Source organism: Mustela erminea, chromosome 6 (assembly GCF_009829155.1).
Source record: "Mustela erminea isolate mMusErm1 chromosome 6, mMusErm1.Pri, whole genome shotgun sequence".
Taxonomy (NCBI): domain Eukaryota; kingdom Metazoa; phylum Chordata; class Mammalia; order Carnivora; family Mustelidae; genus Mustela; species Mustela erminea.
In genome coordinates, this window is record NC_045619.1 from 19,069,582 (window position 1) to 19,097,014 (window position 27,433).

At 34.9% G+C, this 27,433-nt stretch overlaps 1 protein-coding gene across 3 annotated transcripts in view; it reads right to left on the reverse strand.

The window, feature by feature from the left end:
• The window catches only part of PARPBP (PARP1 binding protein), a 68,603-nt gene that overhangs the window by 20,200 nt on the left and 20,970 nt on the right, over positions 1–27,433 (reverse strand). For 2 of the 3 annotated variants that reach the window (XM_032346587.1, XM_032346585.1), the window contains exons 4-7: positions 23,395–23,502; positions 14,356–14,526; positions 12,798–12,952; positions 284–467 (exon numbers count right to left, since the gene is read on the reverse strand). In XM_032346587.1, coding sequence (XP_032202478.1) covers positions 284–467; positions 12,798–12,952; positions 14,356–14,526; positions 23,395–23,502 — 618 coding nt within the window. The remainder of the gene's footprint in view (positions 1–283; positions 468–12,797; positions 12,953–14,355; positions 14,527–23,394; positions 23,503–27,433) is intronic. The other variant, XM_032346586.1, reaches the window with a different exon arrangement.

Consider the following 27,433-nt stretch of genomic DNA (forward strand, 5'->3'; position numbering starts at 1 on the left):
AATATCCATCAACAATTATAAACTTCTAGTGCTACAAGGGATACTGAAGATTATCCAACATGCTGCTTTAACAAATAGAGACAATTTGGCCCAAAGATGTTATGATTTATTTCAAGTCGAACATAATCCTATATAATCCTATTGAGAAACTTAAATTTTCAATATCTCATAACACAGGAAAAACATTCTTCTGACTTACGTAGCAATAGTAAAACATTTTTATAACAAGTAGAAGCGATAATGTTTTGTATAGAAGGATAATGAAAAATAAAAAGCTCATTACCCGTGCAGGACTAATGTCAGTGGTACTAACAACTACATCTCCTTGTTGAGAATTGATAATATTTTTAATCCTCAAATCCAAATCCTGAGTGACTTCCTCTACTGCTTTACAAAAAGGATCCCTGCTGTTTTGGCCTTTAATCAGCTGCATCTTTATCACTGAGAGTATCCGACCCCCTGCAATGCTGAAAATAGAAATAAGATCACCTTTATAATAATATTAGAAATGACAATATGCTTATAAGCTTGAAAATAAACTTCTCAAAGTTAATCAACACTTCAAAAAAATATGACTTTGATCTTACAAATCAAACTAACACATTTAAGAAAAGGATAAGAACCATGAGCAACAAAATTAAAAAGTTTTTCTTAAAGCAAGTTATTTCAACAATGTTACTTCTTCCCTGATTTGAAATATGGGAAATGAATTTTAGTTATAGATGATATATAGTAAGTTTCGGGTATAGTTATACACACATAATATACTTAAAATACGTACCTTTAGATACAAGGAAACAGAAACCCTATCTCTCACCGAATACCTAGAATCCCACATTACTTTAATCTTAAAATCATTTCAATAAGTATTAATATCCTTAAATCACAGATGAGAAAATTGAGTCTCAAAAAGGTTAAATAGCTTGTCCAAGAACACAGTGTTCTAGGCTGGGAAGGAGGTGGTGAGGACTGACCTGAAACATGACATTGCCTTCTAATATGAGAACTGTTATTATATGGAAGGGGAAATTAAGGTAGTTAATATTGATCTAAAGCAAATCAAAGACTAGACCAACTATGTCCAACAGACTCAGGTTTTAAAAAATCTGAAATCAATTATTTCTTTATACTAAACCTGAACCTGAATGAATTTAGGTTGCAGTTCCTGCTCTAGAAGGCTGACCTAAAAAAATGTGAGAAATATATAGGAAGAAGGAGTTTGATCTATTGCAAGGAAGAAATTAGAGGTGTCCAACAATAGAAGAGGGCTCTTTTTTAAAATCAGGAGATCTCCGTCCCTAGAGGTATCCCTGGAAAGGCTGTGCAGTGCTGAATGAGAAGGTGGTATGGCCTAGCCATAAAGTCAGACTGCCTGAGCACAAAATAACAGTCCCCTCCCCCCGCCTCTCCCTCCTTTTATGTTGAGTATGCTATTTACCTTTTCTGTGACTTATATACTTACACAAAGGAAATTATGAAGTACAGTTTCTATCTGCACTGCCCTATTGCCAGGTTCTATGTTTTCAGGAAGAAGACAGGTTTTCTAACAAACATTGGAAATATGACTGTTCACATTCAAATAGCTGTTCCAATGTATGACTAGACCAGTGTTTCCCAAATTTGCCTGATTATCAGAATCATATTCAGCATTTGTTTAAAATATCAACTCTGATTCTACCCTATTGAATCACAAACTGTAGAGAAGGGTACTGAACAGTTGCACTGTTTTAAAAATACTGCAGGTGATTCTGACAACTACATAAGCTGGAAAAACATTTAAATAAAAAAGGAGGGGGGGAAGGAAAGGAAAAGGAAGGGAAAACAAAAAGAAATGAAACTTCAGGAGACTCCTGTATGTTATCAAGTCTAAGAACAGCTGCCTTAGCCTTTCCTAACTCCTATTAAATTCTCAGCTGACCAACCTTGAACCATAGGTAGGAACATCTCTAAGCCTCTATTCAGCAGGAAGAAGCTACAGAAGATGAGACCTTCAGCCTTCAACAACCTTAAAGATTTAAGGGTCAACATTGTTCAGTGGGGGAAATGATGAGGTAAACAGAGGCAAGAGAAATGTAGCTTAAATTAAATATCCTTACAGTTAGCAGGCCTCTGATACCTAAAACATGCAGAGTGTGACCTTCCTCAAGGTACTCACAGGCACCTTAGTACCTTAACATTTATGTTTTATTAAAGACTAAAAGTAACCTTATCTTACCAGCAGTCAGTCCCCTTAAAGTCCTGAAAGGCTTGCTTTCAAATTCCTTAGAGATTTGCACTATCCCTAACCACCACTAATTAACAAATGTATAATCATTCACTCCTCACAACCCAGGGCAGTTCTTTCTGCCCAGGGTTCCTGCCCCATGCTATAATAAAATCACCTTTTTGCACTAAAACAAATTAAAAAGATTAAAAAGAAATGAAAGAAAAAGAAAGAAAGAGAAGAAAAAGCTCCTTGAGAAAGTAACAATATATTTACCAATTTTTATACTACCAGTTTATACTTAGCACACAGAAGAAATGATTGCTACATTTGTTAAATAAATGACCACTATCACACCCAACAATCTGAAGTTTTTAACAGTAAGACAAAGATACATAGTTTACAATTACTATATTATTATTTGCAATACAAAAGTACCTAGGGCCTTTCCACTTACACTATGGCAGACTAAATAAATACTCTGGGGGAATATCTCACCAGGTTTGGCAGCAATAGGAGGAAATCTCTAATCTCTCCCCAAAAAAGGAAAAAACAAGAACTAGAGTGGAAAGTTGGGAGCTGTTAAGTGAGATGTAAGCAGAATGAATGGATTTTCCTGAAGACAAAAATCTCTGGTAGCACTTTGATCTGGATGGGAGAGGGCAAGTAGAGAATTTCACCTTGAGTCTGAACTTTCTGAGAGGAAGGAATTCCTATGACTTTTATGAGATTTATTTTATGTATTTTATATTCTTTTTTTTTTAAGATTTTATTTATTTATTTGACAGAGAGAGATCACAAGTAGGCAGAAAGGCAGGCAGAGAGAGAAAGGAGGAAGCCTGGCTCCCTGCTGAGCAGAGAGCCTAATGCGGGACTCGATCCCAGGACCCTGAGATCATGACCTGAGCCGAAGGCAGCGGCTTAACCCACTGAGCCACCCAGGCACCTATATGTATTTTATATTCTTGAAGCTCTTTTTTTTTTTTTTAATTTCTATTTGGTGATGGCATAGAAATACGATTGCTTGTTGTTTTTTGACCTTGTGTCCAACAACACTGTTAAACACTTCTATTAATATTAATAATTTGCCTTTATATTCTGGGAGTTTCTACATATACAATCATATTATCATCAAACAGAACTTTATTTCTTCCAATTGTTGTACCTCCTGTTTTTTCTTGCCTTATTACACCTGATATCACACCAAAAAGAAATGATAAGATCAAAAACTCTTACCTTATTCTCAATCTTAAATAGAATGATAAAACACTTTAACACCAAATATAGAAACCCTTTATCAGGCTAAAGCCCTTATTCTTGGCTCATTTGACATAGAGTGGGCAGCCCTATAGAGTGGGTATATTCAATAGACTTCTCAACTTAGACAGTCCCTGGGCTTTCTCTTTGCACTCTCAGACTTAGTGACTCTTTAAGAACTGACCTTCCAAATCACCAAATACTCTCAAAATAAAAGCTCACTTCCCTTCTTGCCTTCCCTCTCTGGCTTTCTTCCCTCTCCTAGTTTTTGGCCTATATTTTCATTATATATGCCTACTCATCAATTCATTTAAGAAGTATTTTAAAACTATTCTATCCAGTATTATTAACTATTTTCAGTGTAAGGGTCAACCAGGGGAACGAATCTGCCATATATTGGTAATCAGAAGTCTGAGTAAACTCTAAAGAATTCATATATATGTGTGTGTATATATATATATATGAATTCTTTAACTCTAAAGAATTCATATATATGTGTGTATATATATATGAATTCTTTAGAGTTTACTCAGACTTCTGATTACCAATCAGAAGTCTGAGTAAACTCTAAAGAATTCATATATATGTGTGTGTATATATATATATATGAATTCTTTAACTCTAAAGAATTCATATATATGTGTGTATATATATATGAATTCTTTAGAGTTCACACATATATATACACACATATATACAGACAGACATTTTCCTTTTCTATGTTTTTTTCCCTTAATTTTCAAGGGAAAAAATTTTCAAGGGAATTCTTATATATATATATATGCACATATATATATATATATATATATATATATATATGCATTTTCTTTTTCTGTTTTTTTCCCTTGATTTTCAATCAAAAGCACAGAAAGTAATTGGATGAAATGAAGCCAAAATGAAAACACAATACTATGAACTTTATCTGCAAAGTAATCTAATGGAAGAGTTTTGGAAAAGACTCAAAAGGATAATAAAATATGAAAGAGTGTTATAATGCCAATCGCAAGAACAAAAAATGCTTTCAATGATATTAAGTAAAAGTCACCTCTGACTCCTTTTCTCTTTCCTTCTATAAGTACAAATATACTAAATATTAAAGATGATATGATTCCCTGAATGAATTATATTAGGAAAAAATATGTAAGATTTGTGTTTCAGATATTTGCCAAACTCAACATTTTGACCCTTGGGAAAAAACTTCAAACACCAGTACTATCACTAGTGTATTGCTATACATTCACTACTAAAGTCAAATATTAGCTCTTCAAATATCTGCTCAGCAACATGGTGGCATAATCCAGATTCTTGCTTCTAGAACCTGGAATCTATTAAGTTTTAACTCAAATGACACTAGGACATTTGTGCTAGGCACTGAGATAAGATGAATAAAATATTTTTAAGAGGTTATAACTGATCACATGAGTAAGTGAGATACTGAAGGTATAGAAGAATTTTGAGTGGGTGGGTAAGGAAAAAGGGGGTTATTCAGGAAGCATCTCAGAAGATAAATTATGAGTACTCTGGATCAACATTAATGGAAGACTTTAGGTGAAAAAGAGGTAAGCAGCAGCTCCGGACTACCAAATGTATCACATTAGAGCCCTGGGGAAGAAAGAGAGAAATAAAGCTACTGAGGAAAAACATAATTAAATCCCAAGTCTGGGGGCACCTGGGTGGCTCAGTTGGTTAAGCATCTGCCCTTGGCTCAGATCATGATCCCAGGGTCCTTGGTTCAAGCCCGCCATCAGGCTCGCACTCAGTGGGGAGTCTGCTTCTCCCTCTCCCTCTGCAGCTCCCCCTGCTTGTGCTCTCTCTCTTTCTCTATGTCAGATAAATAATTAAAATCTTTTTAAAAAATCTCCAAGTTTGTATTAAAGTGTAGTGACTGAAAGCAATAAGCAATAATACAAATGATTGGTAATACTTCTGTGTAATTACTGAGTATCTTTACTATATGGATTGGCTTTCCCCTACCATCTTCAAGAATTAGATAACTATTTGCTAAAACATATCTTGAAAAATTAAGTATGAACAAGAACCATATGATACTCTCAATAGATGCTGAAAAAGCATTTGACAAAGTACAGCATCCCTTCCTGATCAAAATTCTTCAAAGTGTAAGTGCACATACCTCAATATTATCAAAGCCATCTATGAAAAACCCACCACAAATATTCTCAATGGAGAAAAACTGAAAGCTTTTCCACTAAGGTCAGGAACACTGCTAGAACTTGTACAGGAATTCAATAAAGTGTCAGGGTATAAAATCAATGCACAGAAATCAGCTGCATTTCTTTACGCCAAAAGAAGACAGAAGAAAGAGAAATTAAGGAGTCAATCCCATTTATAATTGCTCCAAAACCATAAGATACGTAGGAATAAACCTAACCAAAGAGGCAAAGAATCTATACTCAGAAAACTATAAAGTACTCATGAAAGAAATTGAGGAAGACACAAAAAAATGGAAAAATGTTCCATGCTCCTGGATTGGAAGAACAAATACCATGAAAATGTCTATGCTACCTAAAGCAATCTACACATTTAATGCAATCCATATCAAAATCCCATCCATTTTTTTCAAAGAAATGGAACAAATAATCCTAAAATTTATAGAACCAGAAAAGACATTGAATAGCCAAAGGAATATTGAAAAAGAAAGCCAAAGTTGGTGGCATCACAATTCTGGACTTCAAGCTCTATTACAAAGCTGTCATCATCAAGACAGTATGGTACTGGCACAAAAACAGACAAATAGATCAATGGAACAGAACAGAGAGCCCAGAAATAGACCCTCACCTCTATGGTCAACTAATCTTCAACAAAGCAGGAAAGAATGTCCAATGGAAAAAAGACAGCCTCTTCAACAAATGGTATTGGGAAAACTGGACAGCCACATGCAGAAAAATGAAAAAATGGACCATTTCCTTACACCACACACGAAAATAGACTCAAAATGGATGAAGGACCTCAATGTGAGAAATGAATCCATCAAAATCCTTGAGAACACAGGCAGCAACCTCTTTGACCTCAGCCGCAGCAACTTCTTCCCAGGAACATCACCAAAGGCAAGGGAAGCAAGGGCAAAAATGAACTATTTGGATTTCATCAAGATCAAAATCTTTTGCACAGCAAAGGAAACAGTTAACAAAACCAAAAGACAACTGACAGAATGGGAGAAGACATTTACCAACGATATCAGATAAAGGGCTAGTATCCAAAATCTATAAAGAGCTTAGCAAACTCAACACTCAAAGAATAAATAATCCAATCAAGAAATGGGCAGAGGACATGTACAGACATTTCTGCAAAGAAGACATCCAGATGGCCAACAGACACATGAAAAAATGCTCCACATCACTTGGCATCAGGGAAAAACCAATCAAAACCACAATGAGATATTACCTCACACCAGTCAGAATGGCTAAAATTAACAAGTCAAGAAATGACAGATGCTGGTGAGGATGCGGAGAAAGGGGAACCCTCTAACACTGTTGGTGGGAATGCAAGCTGGTGCAACCACTCTGAAAAACAGCATGGAGCTTTCTCAAAAAGTTGAAAATAGAGCTCCCTATGACCCAGCAATTGCACTATTGGGTATTTACCCTAAAGATACAAACATAGTGATCCGAAGGGGCTCATGCACCTGAATGTTTATAGCAGCAATGTCCACAATAGCCAAACTATAGAAAGAACCTAGATGTCCATCAACAGATGGATGGATAAAGAAGATGTGGTATATATATACAATGGAATACTATGCAGCCATCAAAAGAAATGAAATCTTGCCATTTGCGACAACGTGGATGGAACTAGAGGGTATTATGCTTAGCGAAATAAGTCAATCAGACAAAGACAATGATCATATGATCTCCCTGATATGAGGAAGTGGAGATGCAAGGTGGGGGGTTTGGGAGTAGGAAAAGAATAAATGAAACAAGATGGGATCGGGAGGGAGACAAACCATAAGAGACTCTTAATCTCACAAAACAAACTGAAGGTTGCTGGGGTTGTGGATATTGGGGAGGGTATGTGCTATGGTGAGTGCTGTGAAGTGTGTAAACCTGGCGATTCACAGACCTGTATCCCTGGGGCTAATAATACATTATATGTTTATAAAAAAATTAAAAAATAAAAAAATAAAAATTAAGTATGATTAAAAGTCCTCCATGAGATATATAAAAAATGTTTCTAGGATATTTTTTAAAAGATTTATTTATTTATTTGAAAAGGAAAGAGAGAGCGCACACACAGAGGAAGAGGGAGAAGTAGACTTCCCTGTTGAATAGGGAGTCCGATGTAGGTTTGGATCCCAGGACACTGGGATCATGACCCAAGCCGAAGGCAGATGCTTAACCTACTGAGCCACCCAGGCTCCCCTACAATATTTTTAAATGAGAAAAATGTAACAATATGATTTTGGATTGGATAATTTCAAGTAGATTTAACATTCTATAAAGGTATAATATTTAGTCCAATGAATACAATTCAAAGTGTATATTAAAAAGTTGTCATAAACTTGAAATACACAATTTTAAACATTTGAACAACAGAGAACTAACTAATTTATGTAACCTGAAACCCTTAATTTAAGATATTTTTCAGGAAAATATAGTATGCATTTTATGGTGGCACCTACTGGCAGAATGTAGAAATACAACCAAATTACTGCTAAAATAGCTTGATGAAAATTTGGCAATGGGGAGGGAAGTGTGAGAATCTGTTCTTTCATTTCTTCCCTATCTATTCTCCATCTTCTTTTTGATTCGAAGATTATTGTGATTCTCTACCACCTCCACCCTATTATAATCAGTTATAAGAGTTAAACACATTTTTATCTCTAAGTTTTGAGGTTGAGAGATAGAGGCCAGAGCAAGATACAGGCAGGAATTAGAGCACATAGGATTTCTATATCATACTGAGGCTTCTGGGGTCTTTGCCTATACCTAATATGAAGTCATTGAAGGATTTCATTCACAGAAGTAACATTTGTTGTTTTAGAAAGACCTCTGGCAGCAATAAGGACAATAGGATGGGGCAACTCGAGATTGGAGGCAGAAAGAACAACTCCGATAGAAGTGAAGAAGTTTAAGCAAGAAAGGATAAAAGTCTGAAAACAGACTTTCCATTAAAAAATGGAATCAAGATAGAAGCTATAAGACTAGAGATGAGAAGAAAGAGTACCAAAATGTTAAGAAGAATTTATGGGGGTGCCTGGGTGGCTCAGTTGGTTAAGCAACTGCCTTCAGCTCAGGTCATGATCCTGGAGTACCTGAATCAAGTCCCACATTGGGCTCCCAGCTCCACGGGGAGTAGGCTTCTCCCTCTGGTCTTTTCCTCTCTCATGCTCTCTCTGTCTTTCTCTCAAATAAATAAATAAAATCTTTAAAAAAAAATAGAATTCATGGATCTTGGTGACTGAAGGGACAGTTAAAGGAGAAATGGGAGTTTAGGATATGTTTCAGATTTCCCGTTATGTAGCTGGAGGAAGAGAGGCTTCATCAAGTTGGGCTCTTTAGGAGAAGAAGCAGGTTTGCAGGAAGACGATTTGGTTTGGAATGTTAAGTTTTTGTTGCCTTTGAGATCACAACATATAGATGAAGATATATTTTTGAAACTCAGGAAAGAGGTTTGAATCTCACTGAAATATAGGTTTAGAATTTGCATATATGCAGTCTCAGACATAGGTGGAAAATAGACTGAAATCTCAGAAGCACAGGGAAAAAGAGTTCTAAGAAAGAAAATGATCAAATTTAAGGGCACAACAGAGACCAAAAATTCTACACCAACTAGATCACAAGTGTTCTTTGGTCGAATAGCTTCAATAGAGTAGAAAAGTGAATTACTGTGAGTCAGTTAAAAACAGACAAGTAAATAAATAATTGAGTGTCTACTCTGTGCCAGAAACTGTGCCAGGACTAGGGAATATTAGTGCAGAAAACCAAAAGAACCCTCATAGACTTTACAGCCTGGGGAGCAATATACACTTAAAAGATACAAAAATCACAATAAAGATGAAATAAGGAGAAAAAAAGGAAAGAAAAATTGCTCAGGTGGACTATTTAAATAGACACCCACATGAACATACCCACTATTTAGACATCTACTTCTTTAGTGTTTTCCCTAGAACATAGAGTAATTACTCACTGTGACAAGAGAGGATATCCAAAATAACTCACTGATAAGTTAAAGAATTTAAGTCTATTCTCTCATCTTAGATGCCCCTAAAATGTACTTCTATCCTATAGATAATTTATCCCAACCAGAAATTCCTCAGGAATGTAATTATAACAAACTACATTGGATTGAATATACACATTTTTATCTTCTCCCTCCTAAAACTGCACTAAAAATGACAAAAAGACAAGTGTTTTAAAATCCGCAAAGAAAGAGAATGTTGGGGCACCTGGGTGGCTCAATCATTAAGTGTCTGCCTTTGGCTTAGGTCATGATCCCAAGGTCCTGGGATCGAGCCCCGCATCAGGCTCTCTGCTCAGCGGGAAGCCTGCTTCTCCCTCTCCCACTCCCCCTAGTTGTATTCCCTCTCTCTGTGTCTCTCCCTCTCTCTCTCTCTGGCAAATAAATAAATAAAATCTTTTTAAAAAAGAAAGAGAATGTTAGAGGAGACAATAACAGATGACAGCAGAGACATATAATGAAAGCATGGAAAAATGAAAAGCAGCTACATGTGGTAGCTGACTACTTTCAGAACAAAGAAAGCTAAAACACAAGTAACTGCTGAAAGAGACCCTTCTTATTGAAGCAACCCCAGAAATTCTCAGAAATCGAATTCAATACTGAAGGCTACAATAAAGAAGGGGCTGCAAACAAGCAAGCTGGTTGACAGTTTACATCAGAAGCACTTAGACACCTAAAATCGCCTCTCCTATTCTGAGCAGTCAGGCCAGTGCACTTCTCTCCCCTAAGCATGGAAAGCAAGACTACTCTGAAGAATCTACCAGATCGGCTCTGGATCTTGAGGCAGCAGGGACTAAAAATAGAGTGATTAAGTAAAAAAGTCTACATACTGAAGTGGGAGACTCAACATGAACCCCTACCCTACCTCAAATTCCAGCATATTATTAGCTAGACTTACAGCTTTCCAAAAGGGACTGAAGGATGCCACTCTGGGAACTTTGGGGGTAAGTCCCAAAGAAAAGACCTATAGTTACTGACATTGCAGAATCCCCAACAAAAGAGCCAATGGCTACCATAATATAATGAAATCCATTGTGTAGAGCTACTAATCAGCTTTCTATGGTTTCATTCTTAAATATGATAAAAGGACTATTCAGAATCACCACGCATTTTAGAAATACCTCTAACATGAAAGAGAGCAAAACAAACAAAAACATTCAACTTAGATAAAGAACCTCCAGGAAGCAGATAAAAATAATCTTAGAAATAAACACAACAATCTTAAATAAATAAAACATGGCATAAGATCACATACAACCAAATGTGAGAATACAATAAAGGTATTTGTCTCTTATTATTCTCAGAAAGCTATATGAGTAAAATAAGGGATTTATCAGCTAAAAATAAAGTGACAAGATCCAAAAAATAATGCAGAGGCAAAGAAAATTCACAGGTAATGAAGCTTCACCATTACCACTATGAAACAGGCTGAATAAGCAAAAGTGCACACTCAGCAAAGAAGATAGAGGGCTCTCTAGAGGGAATGCCTTCAAGGGCAAAAACCAGAACTGACAGATGATCTAATAAGAAGAATATATATGGTTTTGTTGGAAAGCTCAAAAGAGAATCGATTATGAATATACAGGAAGTAAAGCAAAAGAGAAAAATAGATAATTATTAAGTCTAGGAAAAACACAAAAAATTTGTACAAGAAAGGAAGTATAGTTACAGCATATCACATAGCTTAGGTATAGGCAGTATTTACAGAGTCATAATAATATAAATTCTAAAATATAACTTAAACTGAAATTGTGGTATAACTATATTAGAAGGATGAAAGAAGATAAGTTCTGTGTGTATGATAGGATGGGGAAGACAGACAAGGGGTGGCTGGGAGGTTGGTGAGTTAGTAGCAAATCACCATCTTCCAGGGTAGGAATTTAATAATATCTCAAATGGAAAAAAATCAACAAATAGTTGCATTAAAATTTCATTTAAATGAAGTAAATATAAAAACAAACACACAAAAAAATTTTTAAGACCATCTGTGGAGGACATTTTTACTATTTGACTTTAACCAAATATACTTATATTTGCTTTGCTAAAAATAAAATGTTTTTAAAAATTATCCACTATCTTAGAAGAAATAGGCAGCCAATACATTATTTGAAAGTTCAGAAGATGCCACTGATATTGGCTATAAAGTATATTCAAAACCATCTTCCAAATTCACTTTCTTGTAATAGATATCCATAAAGACAGAGGATACAATTCAGAATAAAATCCTGAGAAACAAATTCTTCTTTGAATCTTAAAATGAAAAGAAGTTTCAAGAAATAAGATACAGTAATTAAGAGAATGGGTTCCAGGTTGAGAACTGAGTTCAGATCCCAGCTGTGCTACTTAAATAGCAATGTGACTGAGGTAAATCACTTAAGTCTCAGAACTTCATTTTCTTCCTCTATAAATTGGGTATTTATATAGTACCTATAATGTAAGGTTGTTGTAATGATCAAATGATAATCCCCATAAAAAGCCTGACACATTAAAAAGTGTTCAATAAATACCAACCCTTTCGTATGCTTTAGCATACCCACCGAATGGCAATGATCTACCATGATTGTTAACATATACAGCTCATTTCTGCACCCCCAAAACTAATCACAAAATTACTCATCATACAATATGTGTGTATTATAAATGGGAGTTTATCAGATAAGAATCTCTTACTTCTAATATCATATAAAAACAAATTTCAGATAAACCAGAGATTTACACTCAAGAAAATGGGAAAAAAAGTAGCCAGAAGTAGAATATAGATTTTATCATATCTTTGTCAATTTCCTCATTCTTGGTATAAGTTTCCTTTAGTACTAACTACAAATTTTAAAGAAATTATCTGTTCAGTCACGTCCAGTCCTCCAAAATCTATTTCTTCCAGATAAAGACAAATAGCCCTCTTCTCTAGTCAAATTTCACGTGAACATGCCATTTGACTTTGGCAAAAATTTTAGAATCAAAGATAGGCAGAAATAGGGAAAAAAGTCATGAGATTATAATTTATTCATCTAGATATTGTTTCTTTTCCTTACTGATGATGTTAGGCATTTCAATAGCTCATATAGTCAAATCTACATCTGATCCTGTAAAATTTTAAAGACAGATTAATAACACACATTTGCAATTTATGAAAAGTCATTACCTTGGATTTGGTACTTCTCCAAGAATCTCATCTAAATTGTCAATGAAGTTAATAAAATTAGACAGTCCTTTTACATGTGCCCTTAAAGGATCAGATGGTGATGGTGCATATCCCTTCCCTCCAAGCTCCAGTGTTCTAATAAATGATGTGGCCACCTATGAATTAAAATAAATGATTCAGTTATGTTTAATGATTTAGTACATTAAAAATAAAACTTTATGAAACTGGGTACATTTTTATTATTTCTTGGTATACAGGTAAAGTAAGTACTTTTTATGATTCATGTCACTTTGATTCAGAAGCAAATAATTAAACAAACAGATGCCAGGCAAAATTCAGGCCAAAAAAGGTGATGGCAATGTGAGTGGAAACTGAGAAGCCAAGTAAGGTGACAAACTAAGGGCATAAGAATACATTCATAGGGATACCTGGGTGGCTCAGTGGGTTAAGCCACTACCTTCGGCTCAGGTCATGATCCCAGGGTCCTGGGATCGAGTCCCACATCAGGATCTCTGCTCCGCAGGGAGCCTGCTTCTCTCTCTGCCTCTGCCTGCCTTTCTGCCTGCTTGTGTGCTCTCTCTCTCTCTCTGACAAATAAATAAACAAATAAAATCTTTAAAAAAAAAGAATACATTCATAAGAGTGTATCACTAATTATAAAATATTAGTGTATGTATACTACATTTTACTATGTAACATTTTACTATGTAGTATACTACATATACCAGATTGTATGCTACAATCTATATTCTCATGTAGATTAAACTGGAATTTTTAATATGAAACAAAGGGTTTTTCAGGGTCAACTGTGTTGATTTATTCAAGGGTAGACAATTAATTCAACTCTTCCAAGCTTTATCTTTTTTATTTATAAGCTCAACATTTAGACTAAATAAGAACAAAGCCCTATCTAGCTTTCACATTTTAGGATCATTTGATCATGTGTAGTTCGAAAGGCCTTGCCTTACCATGACAAAAATATATACAGGATGCTATACTTAAAGAGTATCTCCAACAAAGATGAAATATTTTAAAGAGTATCCTAAATTCTATGAAATTTCAGTAATTTGTTAGAAAGTTCCACGGTTAAATAATGTAGGAAACGACACATTAAGTAACAAGGTTAACTTAAGCAGATTTCTTAATGGTAAGATTTCTCAGAGCTTTTGATATACATATATGCGTTACATATCTACAGTAAAGGTAATATTTCCAATAAAGGTACTATTTCCAAACTGTTTGCCCTTGGAAACATCTTATTCAAAGAGCACTTAACAGGGACTTTTGCCTTTGGAAATATTTATCCAAGGAGAATTTAACAGAGATACCACTCTATAGAACATATGTCGGAAAACATTGCTTTAGAAAAATTTTCTCTAATCAAATTTGAAGAATATGGTAATAAATAACAATACCATAGGTTTTCAAATACAAGAGAAGAGCATATATTCAGAGTTTAAAAGTTGTTTTATCATAGCTAAAAGAATTCTATATTAAGGTACATATATCTACTGTTCATAAGTCTTTAAAATATATTGAAAATGTAACATGTCCATACCAAAAAGATAGACATCTTTTTCTCTTGAGCGGCATGTTTCAAATCAGTGAAGGCTTCTCTTCCAAGTCCTCTATCAGGAATATTGAGAACATGAGCCAGAGCCAGGTCATTCTTTGAATTCACAAGCAGGCTTAAATATGAGTAGATAATTTTTCTTGCTAGTAACTGCACCTGTACAAAAAAACATTATTTTCTTTATTGAAGTTGTTCTAAATCAATAATCTTTTCTTCATACACAGTAAAAATACTTATGACTACTCAATAATAATATCTCACTCAACTCTATGGGAAAAGAGAAGACTACCATACAACAAAAGATTGAGTTGGACAATTAACATATCCCTGCTCATGAAAAAAATGTGCCACTACTAAGTAAGTATGAGCAAATAACAACGATCATAATTGTTGAAAAATACCTCTTAAAAATGATATAAAGGATAAAGTCCAAAGTCTGAATTTCCAATAAAGCTGAATCTCATGCCCTTGTACACATTTGTCACTAAATAACAAGGAGAAATGAAGTCTCTTAAAGCTGAGGGAATAGGCTGCCTGGCACTATTTGGTCCTATACGTACACAGGGCTGGAGATAAGGGCTGAATTTAAATGGTTAAATTTGGGGGTAATTATTAGATGCTGACTTTGACAATACCAAATAACCAAGTAAGTATTACAATGAAGAAATTCAAGCAAGTGTTAAGAAAATAACAACAACAACAAAGGAAAAAAAAGAAAATAACAAGTAGTTGATGTTGACATGGCTCTTTCATATATTCTATATTTGTCTTTTATGGTCAAGAGCATTTTACAAACCAAGGCATTCAATGATCTTATTCTTAAAATTACCTACTTATAGCTATTTAGGGTCTTGCAAATTCTAGTATTGAGGAAGTGATACTGTGAACTCCCACAGGTAACAATAAAATATTAGTAAAATTTCAAAAACATAACTATACTGGAAAGCATACACAAAGCAGACCCAACCTAGAGGATAATTTTATTTTAAAAGAACTGCAACAAGAAGGGTTAAGAATAGCAAGTTTGTGGTTATTCAAGGTCCTAAACTTCCTGTGGAGAAGTGAGTGATCATATGAACCTCACAGAAAACAAAATAAAATAGTAAATAAAAAAAATCTTAAATACTATTTAAAGACAATGGAAAGTATCTAGAAGGTAGATAGGAGCTGGAGGAATATTTAATTTTAGCAGAACTGCAATAAGAAGGGAATGAATTAGAGGTATCTGGGTGGTTCAGTCAACGGACATCCAACTTTTGATCGCAGCTTAGGTCATGATCTCAGGGTCATGAGTTCAAATTAAAAAAAAAAAAAACATGAATTAAGTTTGTGGTTTATTGACTCAAATTTCATGACTATAGCTGTGGCAGATATAAGTGACTATAATGGTGCCCTCAGAATCCACGGCTGGGAAAGCAGCTATAAATTTAAAGGGGAAAATCTTGGACATAATTGAGAGCATAAAGAGCCATAATCTATAGCTGACAGCAAAACTACACAAGCATGGGGGAGACTCCACAGGTCCATCAAAAACACAGGCAGAAATAAGAAAGAAATACATTCAAGAAAGACTGAGTTACAAGGAACTAGAGCTATGAGTTGGAAGGTTTGCTAAACTGAGTACATTCCTCAACTGTGTGTAGCTTAAGTCACAGAAAGCTGAAGCTGGACAGGTTTGAAGTGTTAAGAGTAGAGAGCCAAAATTAGTCAGAACAACTGGAAAACACAGGAAAATCCCAGGAAAAAAGAATCCATGGAAAGAATGAGCTCCATACTTTCCCAAATCCTTGGTTTACTGCCACGTTTTGCAGGCAGAAGAAAGACCTACAAATGTCAACCTTAAAAAAAAGAAAACCAGCAAAGGAAAACAATAAGAATAGATATCCAAAAAGCTTCAAACCAAGGAGACAAAATATGAAGTTGAAATCCAGGCAAGAAAACTGCCTACTGGAATAAAAACTCAATTGTCTTCAGAAGAACATGACAAAACCCAGAATCACTATAAAATAATATCTATAATGTTGTTTTTGTCTGAAAATTATAAGACAGTTCAAAAAAAAAAAGTGTTACCCCCCCTCAGGATAAAAAGCAGTCAATAAAAATTAACACCAAATGGACCTAGATACTAGATTTAGCAGACAAAACTCTGAGGTTGCTGCTATAAATATATACAAAGAACTCAAACCAAAAAATATTCAATAAATTAACAGGGGAAATGACAACAGAAAAGTGGACATTATAAAGAAAGTAAATTCCAGAAATGAAAAGTACAAAGACCAAAACAAAATTTGCTAAATGGGCTCAAAAACAACTTGGAGAAAGTGGAAGAAAGTATAAGTGAACTTACAAATATATAAATAGAAATTATCAAACCAGAAAAACAAAAGAAGAAAAAAGGAAAGAAAAATAAAACCAAAGAGCTCTGTGGGACATGTATTTAGAATCCCTGCATAAAGAGCCATAATCCATAGCTGACAGCAAAACTGCAGAAGAGTGAAATAAGCAGAAAAAAGTATTTCATGAAATTATGGCCAAAAACATCCCAAATTTGGTGGAAAACATTACTTTATAGATCTAAGAAGCTACTCAAGTAGGAAAAATACAAAGAATATCAGTCCTGTTCTATAATTAAACTCTGACAGCCAAAGACGAGAGAAAAACTTGAGAGTAACGAGAACAAAATGACACATAACATACTAAAGAATAATGATAATAACAAATCATCAAAAAGCCAGAAGACACTGCAACAACGTATTAAATAGGCTGAAAATGATCTTAAATATTACAGTATAGTCAAAATAATACAGCATTTATGAAGGGACACTCATATCAATGAAGTAGAACAGAGTCCACAAATAGATCTAACAGATACAGCCATTTGATTTTTGACATAGGTACAAAAGCAACAATGAAGAAAGGACATTCTTTTCAATAGTTAGTGTGGGAACAACTGGTCAGCCATATGTGAAACAAATGAAAAACACAGAAACCTCACACTTTTTTCTTTTCTTTCTTTCTTTTTTTTTTTTTTTTAAGATTTTACTTATTTATTTGAGAGAGAGAGATAGCATGAGCAGAGGGAGAGACAGAGAGACAAGCCCACTAAGTGGGGAGCCCAGTGTGGGAATAAATCCCAGAACCCTGACATCATGACCCGAGCTGAAGTCAGACACTTAACTGACTGAGACACCCAGGTGCCCCAACCTCACACTTTTTATAAAACTTAACTCAAAGCAGATTATAGGTCTAAATGTACAATATGTAAAACTGTAAAATTTAAGAAGAAAACGTAAGAAAAAATCCTTATGACTTGGAATTAGGCAGAGTTATTACACGTGACAATCTATAATCAAAAGCACAATCTATAATAGGAAAAAATTGATAAACTGGATTTCATCAAAATTAAAAAAAAAACAGATGAATGGATCAAGAAGATGTGGTATATATACACAATGGAATACTATGCAGCCATCAAAAGAAATGAAATCTTGCCATTTGCGACAACATGGATGGAACTAGAGCGTATCATGCTTAGCGAAATAAGTCAAGCAGAGAAAGACAACTGTCATATGATCTCCCTGATATGAGGAAGTGGTGATGCAACATGGGGGCTTAAGTGGGTAGGAGAAGAATAAATGAAACAAGATGGGATTGGGAGGGAGACAAACCATAAGTGACTCTTAATCTCACAAAACAAACTGAGGGTTGCTGGGGGGAGGGGGTTTGGGAGAAGGGGGTGGGATTATGGACATTGGGGAGGGTATGTGCTTTGGTGAGTGCTGTGAAGTGTGTAAACCTGGTGATTCACAGACCTGTACCCCTGGGGATAAAAATATATGTTTATAAAAAATAAAAAATTAATTAAAAAAAAAATTACATTATTTTAATGGAATTCTCATCACCTTCTCAACTACTTCCACCCCATTTTCTTATATCAAAAACTAATAATGTATTATATGCTGGCTAATTGAACATAATAGTAAAAAAATAAACAAATTTAGAAATAATTTAATGAAAAAAAAAATGGACTCCACAAATTCTAAACTCAATTCATTCTCAAAACTTGAAATTCAATAAGTCCTTCAGTGACTGACAACTTAGCCAAAGACCCCATAATTTATCATTTATAATTCTAAGAAAATATTTTCCTAATTAAAATTAAAATATTTTCATATTGCTTAACTACATTTTAACTTAGAAAGCATTAAAGAGAGTTTTAAAAGGTTGCAATAAAAATTATAAATTATTAGGAAGTCTCTGAGACAATTATTAATAAAGTTTCAAGTTGGGGCACATGGGTAGCTCAGTTAAGCATCCACCTTCGGCTCAGGTCATGATCCTCAGGGAATCCAGCCCAACATCAGGCTCCCTGCTCCATAGGGATCCTGTTTCTCCCTCTCCCACTCCCCCTGCTTGTGTTCCTTCTCTGGCTGTCTCTTTCCCTCTGTCAAATAAATAAATAAAATCTTTAAAAAAATTTTTTAAAAATAAAGGTAACATGCTTTTGGATTATTTAAATTTCTTAAGAAAAACAATTCTTGAAACACAGGAGGCAGTCAGGGTCTATTTAAAAAAAAAAAAACTTTATTGTACAGGAAAAGGTTACCTTAAATATAGACTTGAAATTTAAGCAAAATTGATTTAAAAAAAAAAACTTAAATATTAACCCTCTAAAGTTTTTTTCTTAAATATTAAAAATATGAGACAAATGTTACCTTTGCAGAGAGGCAATCTGCAGAGAGTAATTCATGTACTCCCTTTCTTATTACCCTCTTACACCTAAGCCTATCAGGCACTTATAATTCCCTGCATAGATCTTAATGGTTTCTGATGCTGTGTATTTTCTTAATCTTTCTACTACTTCATGAGTTTCAGTAAAGCAAATGGTGTGCCCTTAGGGCCTAAAAGAATGACTGGCATTATAGTATCTAATCAATTCATTTTTGTTAATAGGTTCTCAATTAGTTTTTGTTCAATGATAAATGTAAAAAACTTAATACACATATTTGGCTCTTTTAGAAATTTCAGAATGAAAACTATTGATAAAAATTTATTTGGGATCTATTAAGCACTCACATATTTGTATTACATTGCCTTAAAAAGAAAATTACTTCAAGTTACAGCTAAATCAAAATCATCTTTAAGATCCACCCTAAAATTTTATAACTTAAGGCATTATATAATTTTCCGCTTAGATTTCAACTATCTTTTTATCTTTACTTTCAGTGTAAATCATAATACTTCAAGTGAATCTATAATACAGAAGTTTCCATTTTAACTTCACAGTACATATGAACTAAAACATATGAACCTCCCCTTTATCTTAACCCTTCATGTTTCGAAAGAGTAACACATTTCATGAAAAATCAAAAAGAAGGAAAAAAACGACATTCACATTGTAATCAGAAATTTTTTTATTCTTTCTACATTTAATTTCATTGAATCCCTATTTTACTGGGCTTTTCCTGTCCAAAAATAATGAGAATTTACCAAAATGTATATATCTGATCCTTACTAGGTATCAACGAGGGCTTAAACCCCATTTACAACTTGCTCTTTAAGGCTAGCAAATTCTGCCCTTCTGATCTATGATGCTAGACAAACATCAGGGAAAAACATCTTGGAGTCCCCACAGTTAAGAGTGTTTCTTTTAACTCATGGCTGCAATTGGAAATCTATCCCCATCATTATGGTCATATAACATGGCAGTTATGGTTTCCCTGCTCTTGTATTTGCAAGTGTGTTTTAAAGAGGCTCTCTGGAAAAGCATTCCACATAAATACAGTTATGATATCCAGAAGCAAGGGCCTAATTGAAAAAATCCGCAAGATTGAAGCTTTTACCAAGATACCAAAAATAAAGATAATGTTCTGTTTATTTATTTAATAAACTGATTCGGTCCATACCACAAAGTATTTGCAATGTTTGTTTAGAAGTTGAACAATTTTATTTAAACTTTCTGGCAATTCCAAGTTTCTTTTCCTGTCCATTAATTATTACTAAAACGTAGATATTCAATCTCAATTTGAAGAATGTCGGTTTTTTTAGATTGAGATTAATAATTTATATAGCTATTTTTTTACTTTCTTTGCCAAACACATAAATTCTTAAGATGACCAAACAAGCAAAAAAAAAAAAAAAAAAAAGAGTAGAACTAAAACTAATATAGCAGTAGAAATTTTTATTTAACTGATGATTTTCTTTTAGGGCTTTTATTCCATTTTTCCCATCTTTACTTCAGAATTTCTAAAGCAGTTTAGTACCTTAGGAAAAATAAAATAAGGAAACAAAAATATTGTTTCTCAAACTCATGCCATTCATCTACTTGATGACTCTGGTGTGGCATTAGTAAGGTACATTTTGTGATCAAAATATATCTATGCAAGACTTCAGTCCAAAAAGTCACTTTGGAATTTTAATAGAAATATATTGCCTTCCAAAAATACTTTGCAAAAAGAAAAATCAGAAGTCTGCAAGTAACAAAAAAATAGTTGAGAGGATGACTGCTACTTTAATAGTCCTCATAAAATCTATCAGCTAACTAGTAGGTAGAATACTCTTAGAAAACAATCCAAAGAGGCAAGAGATAAAAGTAGAGGATTAACACAATGAGAATTTTTTTTAAATGAGAAAACTATATGCTTGCAATGAAAACCCATTAGTTTCCATATGCTATACTCTTTTTTCATGGATATCCATTTATGACAACATTTTATAACTATAAGCCAAAATTATAAACACCTAGATATTTTACACATACAAATTCATTCATTTCTTGTAAGGACACAGTAACAATTAATGCTTCCTCCCTATAGAGCCTGTAATATAAATCAGAGAGAAGAGATTTGTAAGTGATATACTCTCTTGATATATGAATGCATCTCTTAAGCACCAATGAGAAAAGACCAGGCATTTTGTAAACATTTTATCAATATTTGGCACCAGAGAAAAAAATAATGGAAGTGAAAAATTAACTTCAACTAAGAGAAAATAGTTACAAACGACTAAAGGGAATCACATCTGGGCAGAAAACATTCTAAGATGGACTTGGGTTATTTTATTATACCAGAAAAAAGGGAAGTGCTTAGAAGTCTAATAGGGCATGTAAAAAAGACACAGAAGCTTGAACAGAATCCCTCCATTTTAGCATCAAAGGTTAAGGACTGTAATTAATTTTAAAACCGAATAAAAATTCATGAGTCCACAGCAATAAATACATGCATAAGGACAAAGATAAACAAAAAAAGATGTAATTTGCATCCTATCTTATAAATAACTATTATCCAAGCTCCTAAACTGGTAATGAAAGAGAAAGAATTGGGGCACCTGGGTGGCTCAGTGGCTTAAAGCCTCTGCCTTCTGCTCAGGTCATGATCCCAGGGTCCTGGGATTCAGCCCCACATCGGGCTCTCTGCTCAGCGGGGAGCCTGCTTTCTCCTCTCTCTCTGCCTTCCTCTCCACTTACTTGAGATCTCTGTCAATTAAATAAATAAAATCTTTTTAAAAAGAGAGAGAAAGAGAAAGTATTAAGTCATGACTCTGCCATTCTTAGGGAACTACTTCCCTACATAGCTTTATCTTATCAAGCTCTGCTTTACTGAGAAATGGCAGCTAATTAATGTAAAGACATGACAGAGTTAGAAACTCACCATTCTGCAAACACTAAAGAAATAACTGATTCAGACAAGGATCATGAACATATGTGTAAAACCACTGGGTGAAAAGTTGCTGCAAAACAGTATATTTATACAGTGTCACCCCACAGATTTCTGTTGACAGCAAAGGGAAAACTACATCTTTATCCTAGAGAGATCTGGCAATTTGGGACAACTTGAGTTTGTGTCTCTTAATACGATACCATCAGTTATGAAGTACTAAACTTGAATCTAAGCAAGCTATTGCATAAAACTTCCAGGTTACTGGAAATAGAAGAACAAGATAAATAATTCCAGGAGTACTTAAATACATAAATAAGAAGAGAAAAAGACTGAGGGGAATTCTCCTAGATTAAAAATCTAAAGAGATATAAAACCATTTGGAGGACAAATGGAGAAATCTGAATAGGGAAGACAGTAAGTGATATTAGGGAAAATTAAGTTTTCTTATATATGATAATGGTATTATGTTACTGCTTCTATCTTTGGGAAATGATATGCTAAAGAACTTTAGGGATTAAATACCATGATGTCAGAAACTTAACTTTCAAATACGGCACAAAAAATATTAAATGCAGATGTTCAAGCATGTTAGTAAGTCTAGGAAGTAGATGCACAGGTATTTATGAGGGCAGTGACAAATATATTTCTTAAAATGTGATCTTTGTGGCATGGGACTTATGGGAGAATCTGCCTTAGCAATATTTCCTTAAAAATGAAGGTGATTGTCAAACTGAATAAAGAAGATAGATTTTGATATGTTGAATGCAGTTTTACTGTTTTTCCAATACTCAAATTTTTATCTTGTCAATAGTGATTTTATTTACCATAGAAAATTCCATAAACATAACCCTCACAGTTATTAAGGGGTTACTATATTTAATTAGGTACCTAGCATAGCATTTTACTTAAGGTAAATTATATTAGACCAAACCTGTGGTTTGTTTTCTGTGGTTTGTTTGCACAACAAACTCTTATTATCACAATTTGTGATGCATCAGTTATCTACTTCAAAGGTGACAGAACAGAATTTTCAATTGTACATAACCTCCCAAGAATCATTCATTTAAAACCATAAGCGAATTTGCCAAATACAAAGATTCAAATAACTCTGGCAACTTAGACCTTCTAACTACTTTTCAAAGACTGATGAGTGATACTTATTTTTGCATAGTGCCTGTTATGTTGTCCCAAAACCTGGAAGGCACTGACTGCTAGGATCTCAGCAGTCTCTAATGCATTACTCTTTGCAAATATAGTTTTATTTAAACAAATTAAAAACTTTTAAAAATGAGAAAAAATAATAACTGTAATGTACAAATTCATGGTGATTTGAAGAGGATCAGTCCTGCTCACAATTTTTCAGTACCTTTTCATTATCCTGGTTGTGTTTACTCATTGGTGATGTTGGTACATAAAGATCAGTTTCATCAGTTACTACATACTGTCTCCCAGAAAGAAAATCGCGTAGCTGACTCTGTAGAAAACAAAGGAGGTTACTAATAAGGTGCTATGACAACTATTAAAAATATTTCACACCAAGCTATATATAATAACCCATTTCTCTATCATTATTTAAAAGTGATAGGGGTGCCTGGGTGGCTCAGTGGGTTAAAGCCTCTGCCTTCAGCTCAGGTCATGATCCCAGGGTCCTGGCATCCCCTCATCTGGCTCTCTGCTCATCAAGGAGCCTGCCTCCTCCTCTCTCTGTCTGCCTCTCTGCCTACTTGTGATCTCTGTCAAATAAATAAATAAATGAATCTAAAATAAAATAAAATAAAAGTAATAATGCTGGCTACTTACCCCCCCAAAAAATACAATATTTAGTCTTTTTAATTTTAAACTAATATCAGAATTTCCTTTAGTATAAGCCTGCCATTAAGTATAGGCTTCCATAGTACACATGTTCCCAGTCCACTCTTATCATTAACTAGACACACATACACTCCAAGTTTCATTGCTCACTACCATCTTTTCTTGGATAGGTACCTGCTCTCCAATTCATCTGTTTAATTATTACAGTCTTCGAATGGGCAAATTCTTCACTTGAATTATGAAGATGACATTCTTCAAATTTTTGCAACCCTCACAAATCCTTCCTTTAACTTAGCTGGTAAGTGATATCTTGTTGAGGATGAGATTCTTAGGTCACTGTCCTCTTCTTTCAGGACATGCTATTTCATTGTTGTTCTTTTTAAATAACTTGTTCTTTCCACCAGGAAACTTATAATATTTATCTTTATCCTTAAGAGTTTGGAAACTTTACCAGGATATGCTTAGGTATGTGTCTTTTCTCTTCAATACAGTCTGGAACTTCATAAACACTTAACAGACTCAGGGAAATTTTATTATAACAAATGTGGTTAGAATATTTTATTTAATCATGACCTCTTCTGCATCTCATCCTTTTTCTCCTCTGGAATTCCTATCATTTGTTATGTTAAATCCTCCAGATCCAACCTCCAAGTTTCTTAACTTTTCCTTCATAATTACTTCATCTTCATATTTTTCTCTCTGTGCCTTAAATATATATATTTTTAAAGATTGTTTTTTTAAAAGATTTTATTTGAGAGAGAAAGAGACAGAGTGAGAGAGATCAGGAGCAGCAGGGAGAGGGAGAAGCAAGCTTGCTTCTCCCTCTCCCTGCTGAGCAGAGAACCCAACATGGTACTCAATCCCAGAACCCCAGGATCATGACCTGAGCTGAAGGCAGACGCCTAACTGAGCCACCCAGCTGCCCCTCTGCTTTAAACATTTTTTGTATTTGACTTTCAGAACTCTGATTTGTGCCTGAATCCATCTGTTGCACTGGGAAGACTCTTTTTCCTCTTTTTTAAATCTAGAAAGTCTTAATGTTTAGGTGTATCCTTGAATTTCCTTGAGTACTTAACTACTTTTATGGATTCACCATTAAGAGCGCTATTCTGTTGGTCACATGTGCTCTGAGTTAACTCATCTTTCTGCAAGTGCTGGGACTCATTAAGTGGCTGCTGCTTTTCTTCATAGGCTAAGGCCCTGACTGTTGAGGTACCTGAAGTGAGGACAATTTTAAAAGTAATAAAAGTTTAAAATGTCTCTACTGTTTACAAAGTATCAGTGGAAAAATCAATAGGATGCCAGTCACCTCCTTAAACCAAGAGAAAGTCTTTTTGTGGTCTCTCAAGGATCACCAACAGTATACCCATCCATTCAGCTACTTCTTGGCTTCCTAAGTCAAAGAATCCTGGCACACTCAGATGGAATTTTTGACCTTCCCCAGAAAGTTCCCAGATTTCTGAGGGCTGCTAAGTTCTTCTTGAAATCTACCATTTCTTCTCCTCAGCCCAGGTCTCCAGTATCCCTCAGATTATTGTTCAGTTCATGAGAAAGCAAATTCTGTACCAACTGTCTCAACTTGGACTCCATTTAGAAATCGAGGTCTTATATGCTCCCAGATGTCCACAGGCCCTGCATGCATGTTCCCCAGGAGAGGAATTATAATGTGTGAAATACACTTATATGTATTCATACATTATAATTGTATGAAATACAATTATAATGTATGAAATAACTTGTTCAAGTTATCATGTTCCCAGAATATCCCTGTCTTACCTTTATCTTAATTCCTTGTAATTTCTGCCTTATTTAAGCTACTATAAATAAGAAACAAAGATACATAAGCATATGTATCTTTAAAGACACTTTTAGGAGCACTTGAGTGGTTTAATCAGCTAAGGATCCCACTCTTGGTATCAGCTCAGGTTATGGTTTCAAGGGTTGTTATCAAACCCCCATTGGACTCAGCGCTCAGTAGGGGGTCTGCTTGAAGAGTCTCTCCCTCTGCCCCTCCCCACTCTCTCTCTCTAATAAATCTTTTTAAAAGACACTTTCAGCATAAATTAGAATTATTTTAACGTATTTTTGAGGAAATCAATCTAAGTATCTGTTTTTCTTTTTTTTTTTTTTTTTTTGAATTTAGGGCCGCATCCCTTCCTTTTACTTATTTTTTTTTTTTTAAGATTTTGTTTATTTATTTGACAGAGCGAGTTCACAAGTAGGCAGAGAGGCAGGCAGAGAGAGAGAGAGAGGAGGAAGCAGGCTCCCTGCTGAGCAGAGAGCCCGATGCGGGACTCGATCCCAGGACCCTGAGATCATGACCTGAGCTGAAGGCAGAGGCTTAACCCACTGAGCCACCCAGGTGCCCCTAAGTATCTGTTTTTCTGCTCAGTTTTTCTTCACTGGAAATTTCCCTAGAGCAAATAAGTGTCAGAGATCAAATCTTCCATTTTAAGTGCAGAAAAATTTCAACTTCACATGCTATCATCTCAGCAGCTTCCACTCCCCTCCTGAAATTCTGCAGAACATGTTGATTTGGAGGCACAGAACTCCCTCCAAGGTAAACCTGTGTATCTCATACTACAGTTGATACACTTAAATGAAGAGGCTTATTAGAAGATTTATTAGACAGGGGGGCCTGGGTGGCTCAAAAAGCTGAAAAGCAACTGCCTTTCAGCTTAGGTCACAATCCTGGAGTCCCAGGATCCAGCCCTGCATTGGGCTCCCTGCTTAGCAGGGAGTCTTCTCCCTCTGACCCTCCCCCCTCCATGCTCGCTCGCTCTCTCTCTCTCCCTCTTACTCTCTCTCAAATAAACATATAAAATCTTTCAAATAAAAAAAAAGAAAACTTACAGAAAACTTAGACAGCAACAAAGGATAAGGTGAAAACAATGTGCCCAAAAACATCAGGCAGATTATACTCTTACTGGCTTATCAAAAAATTCTCTTTGTTGTTCCTACAATCCAATACTTATGTTGATTAGCCTCTCTAAATTAACTATATGAAAAATAGTCAAAAATCATCTCTACAAGCAAATAAAACATAGGTAGGAAGGAATGAAGAAAAACAATCTTCCCTCACAAGTATCTTTACCATAGTGTGCTTATGTATGTGTGTCTCAGAAAGTTACGACAGGGGGCACCTGGGTGGCTCAGTCAGTTAAGCATCTGCCTTTGGTTCAGATCATGATCCTGGGGTCCTGAGACTGAACCCCAAGTCGAGCCCTTGTTGAGCCCTGTGTTGGGCTATATGCTCAGCGAGGAGCCTGCTTCTCTCTCTCTCCTTCTGTCCCTCTGCCCCAACTCATGCTCTCTCTAGCTCTCTCTCTCAAATAAATAAATAAAATCTTAAAAAAAAAAAAAAGAAGAAGAAGAAGAAGTTACAACAGGGGAAAGGGTTCTATTATAGCCCAGTAGGCCAAGACCGCAAACTGCCTGCCAACATCCACTCTCCCCTTCTTCATCAGTAACAGAGATTTTGTTTTTATTCTGGCATGTTACCCAGAAAAAAAAAGGACTATATTCTCCATCTTCCCTAACATCTTGGTGTGGCCATGTGACTAAGCTTTGTGCAAGGACATGGAAGCAAAAGA